Source organism: Molothrus ater, chromosome 17 (genome assembly GCF_012460135.2).
Source record: "Molothrus ater isolate BHLD 08-10-18 breed brown headed cowbird chromosome 17, BPBGC_Mater_1.1, whole genome shotgun sequence".
NCBI classification, from domain to species: domain Eukaryota; kingdom Metazoa; phylum Chordata; class Aves; order Passeriformes; family Icteridae; genus Molothrus; species Molothrus ater.
Genome location: NC_050494.2, coordinates 8,872,180 through 8,875,840, shown reverse-complemented (window position 1 = coordinate 8,875,840; position 3,661 = coordinate 8,872,180). Strand labels below are relative to the sequence as shown.

At 47.1% G+C, this 3,661-nt stretch overlaps 1 protein-coding gene across 1 annotated transcript; it reads left to right on the top strand.

Moving 5' to 3' along the window:
* Positions 1-365: 365 nt before the first annotated feature.
* On the top strand, positions 366-3,661 carry NPBWR2 (neuropeptides B and W receptor 2). Its single transcript, XM_036395431.2, is given in 3 exon segments — positions 366-642; positions 1,155-2,670; positions 2,673-3,661. Coding segments are annotated over 2 exon segments (996 nt in total). The 5' UTR covers positions 366-642; positions 1,155-1,796; the 3' UTR covers positions 2,795-3,661.

Here is a 3,661-nt window from a genome sequence, read left to right as displayed (position 1 = left end):
TCTTTTTCTTCTTTAGGGACATGCTGGTAAAGTGATCTTATGTTGTTGCTCTATAACCTGGGGTGCATTTCTGACAAACTTCACGGGACTCCTGCACCTCCTGAGCACATCTGAAGGATTTCACTGAATTTCCAAAGCCAGATCAGAGACCCAGCTGGAGAAACTCAGCCAAACTCCCCCAGAGCAGCTGAAAACGGCACAGATCTGGCAAGGTACGTCTGTTTATTTTGCACGTTGTAATGTAGCTCACCCTCCTCCTGCTCCCTTTGTTAAAGCCAGCCACTGTTCCCTATTGAAGCAGTTTAATCCCCTGCTTCCCACCGTTTCATGCATCCCTCATTCAGCCAGTCTTGGGTGCTGCCTGTGTCCCTCAGCATCTCCCTCATTCCTGAAGGAAACATCCACTGTATTTACTATTTCAATAACCCTGCAGAGAGAAAACCCTTGTTTCCCCCTTCCCTGATCTGAGCAAGTGCTAATTGGTCAGACACACAACACGCACACACTGAAGCAGCGTGTTGATCTGATTGCAAATCCCGGTACGTCAGCAGCCCAGAGACCCTCCTCCAGCTCGGATCAGAGGGAAGAGGCTCAGCAGTGAGAGCAGCAGGTGCTGGAGGAGGCAGAGGAGCCGCTTCCCAGGTAAGGGGCACTTCACTCCCCATCCCCAGCGCCCGCAGTCCCGCTCACTTTATTGCTGTGCGACAACAAAAGGCAGAAGTGAGGCACTTCTCTTCGCAGAGCCTGGGACCGGTTGCCAAACCTTTGATCTTCACTGTGGGGGGATAGGGGTCGGTTGTTTGTTCATTCCCTGTGGAGGAATCCTTGGAAGTATGGGTCAGGCAATAGTGATGGATGTGGTAACTGCTACAGGTGGGATGATTCCTGCTGTGTCTCTAAAGTGGATTTGCTTTCAGGGTACTTTTCTCCCTCTTCCCTGATTAATCCTCAACTTCTGAGATTCACAGGTTTGTCTGTCCGTCTGTGCCAAATTTGGGGTGCTGCCAGTTGCTTGTACTGGGGGTGGTTTTCAGAGTGAGTAAGTTCATAACCCACCCTTGCTTAAAGGTGAACTTTGATTGCAGGGTAATCCCCTTTAACCATTAATTTCAGAAATACTCCCTGAACTATTTTCCCCCTCCTTCTTTTGCTAGGGGACCCTGGGAGTGGGGAGTAGCAGTGTCAGAAACTTCTTCATTGTTTGTGAAATCCCAGTCCATGAAGAGCCTGAACTCCGACACAAAGGCAGGCGCTAATTAACCACTGGAACGCTTCTGCTGCGGCATGGAAAGCAAGAGCTGTGCCAGAGAAACAGCAGCCATCCCTCAGGTCTTCCAAGGGCTGTGAACAGCCAGCCAGGCACGAAATTCCCCCTTCTGCCTCCTTGTTCCTGTCAGCCCCAGAAGAACTCTCACTGTAGACAGCTGAACAGGAGCCGCTCAACTCCCCCAGCAAAGAAAAGCCAAAGCTCACCGGAATGCTCTCGGAAAGAAGAGTTCCTTGATTTATTTAGAAAGTCATTATTCTCTTGTTTTCTTGGTTCATGGAGCCTTATGTCTTCCAAACATTTTTTCTCCCATCATCACTTCAAAATCTAACTTCTCCAACAGGGGGGAGAGGTAAGTTAGGTGGTGCATGAAGCCTCACAACTCACCTTTGAAAATAAGCTGCATCTAAATGAGGTAACAGCTGCTTCTCACAGGAGGGGGAAAATATCCCAACCAAACAAAAAACCTCTCACTTCTGGGCTAGCAAGGCTTTCAGTGGTATCTGAGGGTGGTCTGTGACCAATAGGCATGGGAAACATCTCCTTTTGGGATGATCTGAACAGCTCCTGCAGCAATGCAGGCAACAGCTGCTATCTGGAAAACAGCATGAGGTTCAACTTCACCCTCCAAGAGCAGGCAGCTGATTTTTACGTTGTCCTGCCCGTGATCTACTCTGTGATCTGTGCTGTGGGGCTCACAGGCAACACTGCTGTCATCTATGTGATCCTCAAGGCCCCCAAGATGAAGACTGTGACCAACATGTTCATCCTGAACCTCGCTATCGCTGATGACTTGTTCACCCTTGTCCTGCCCATCAATATTGCAGAGCACCTCCTCCGCTACTGGCCCTTCGGAGAAATCCTCTGCAAGGTCATCTTGTCCATAGACCACTACAATATCTTCTCCAGCATTTATTTCCTGACAGTGATGAGCATAGACAGGTACCTGGTGGTACTGGCTACGGTCAGGTCCAAGAGGATGCCCCACCGCACGTACCGAGCAGCCAGGATTGTCAGCCTGTGCATCTGGATCCTGGTCACCATCATAGTCCTCCCTTTCATCATCTTTGCCAATGTCTACACCGACGACCTGGAGATCAAGAGCTGTGGTCTCAATTTCCCCAAGCCTGAGAGGTTTTGGTTCAAAGCCAGCAGGATCTACACCCTCATCCTTGGCTTTGCCATTCCAGTATCCACCATCTGCATCCTCTACACCATGATGCTCTACAAGCTGAGGAACATGCACTTGAACTCCAACGCCAGAGCCCTGGACAAAGCCAAGAAGAAAGTCACCATTATGGTCTTCATAGTCCTGGCTGTGTTCCTCTTCTGTTGGACCCCCTTCCACCTGGCCACCATCGTGGCTTTGACCACTGACTTACCCCAGACCTCCATGGTCATTGGATATCCTACTTCATCACCAGCCTAAGCTATGCCAATTCGTGCTTGAATCCTTTCTTGTACGCTTTCCTGGACGACAGTTTTCGGAAAAGTTTCCGGAAGTTGCTGGAATGCAGAACTTCTTGAACAGGGGGTTGGGGCTGGCAGGTCCCTTCCTTCCAGGGTTTTTCAGGAGAAACTTGGCAGACTGTAGGAGTGGCCAATGAATGCACAATGTCTTTGTTTGGTTTACATGTAATGTGTGGTCTGTTTGTAACCCTCAGCAGCAGCAGGGTTTGTCCTGCCCACTTGCAACTCTTGTATTTCCCCTCTTTGCTCCTATCAGCTTCTCAGAGTTGCATTTCTAGACCCTGATTTTGAATTTCACCCTCTGAATTATTAAGGGCAGAACATTTCCTTTTCAGGGGTGTACTTCTGCCACAGAGTGGTCCTTTATTGCCATCTGCTGTACAGCACAGACAGGCTGGAGACCAATTTCCAGAGGAGTGCAAAGCTCAGTTCTTTATCACTGAGTTATTAGGGAGAATTGTTTAATGAGCACTTTCAATGAAACATCAGTAAAACAGAGGATAAGTATTTGGAAGAGAAAAGAAACTATTTTTAATGTTCATGTATGTTCCTGTGTGTTATGGCTTCCTTTTCATCTTGAAGGATCGTCCATCTTCCACCCCACCACAAATTTTCTCTTTTCTGACTTGTTAAATTTAGACCAAAAGGAAGATTTGAGTCTCAAAAATAGTGCTAAACAGCACACCATACAAATACTATAACAACTGTGAGAACTTGTGTTAGAAATCATTTTGAGCTAGTTGTTCCTGTTAAGTGTCAAATACATATTTATTTAAGAGTGAGTAATGAAATAAACCTCATGGGGAAATAAAGAGACTGGTCCTTCTTTCACAAGAGAAAATTTATGCTACTTGTGCCATATCTTTGCTATATATATTGCATTTTGCCTATTATAAAATAAAACATGGTAAGTTTGTAACAAAA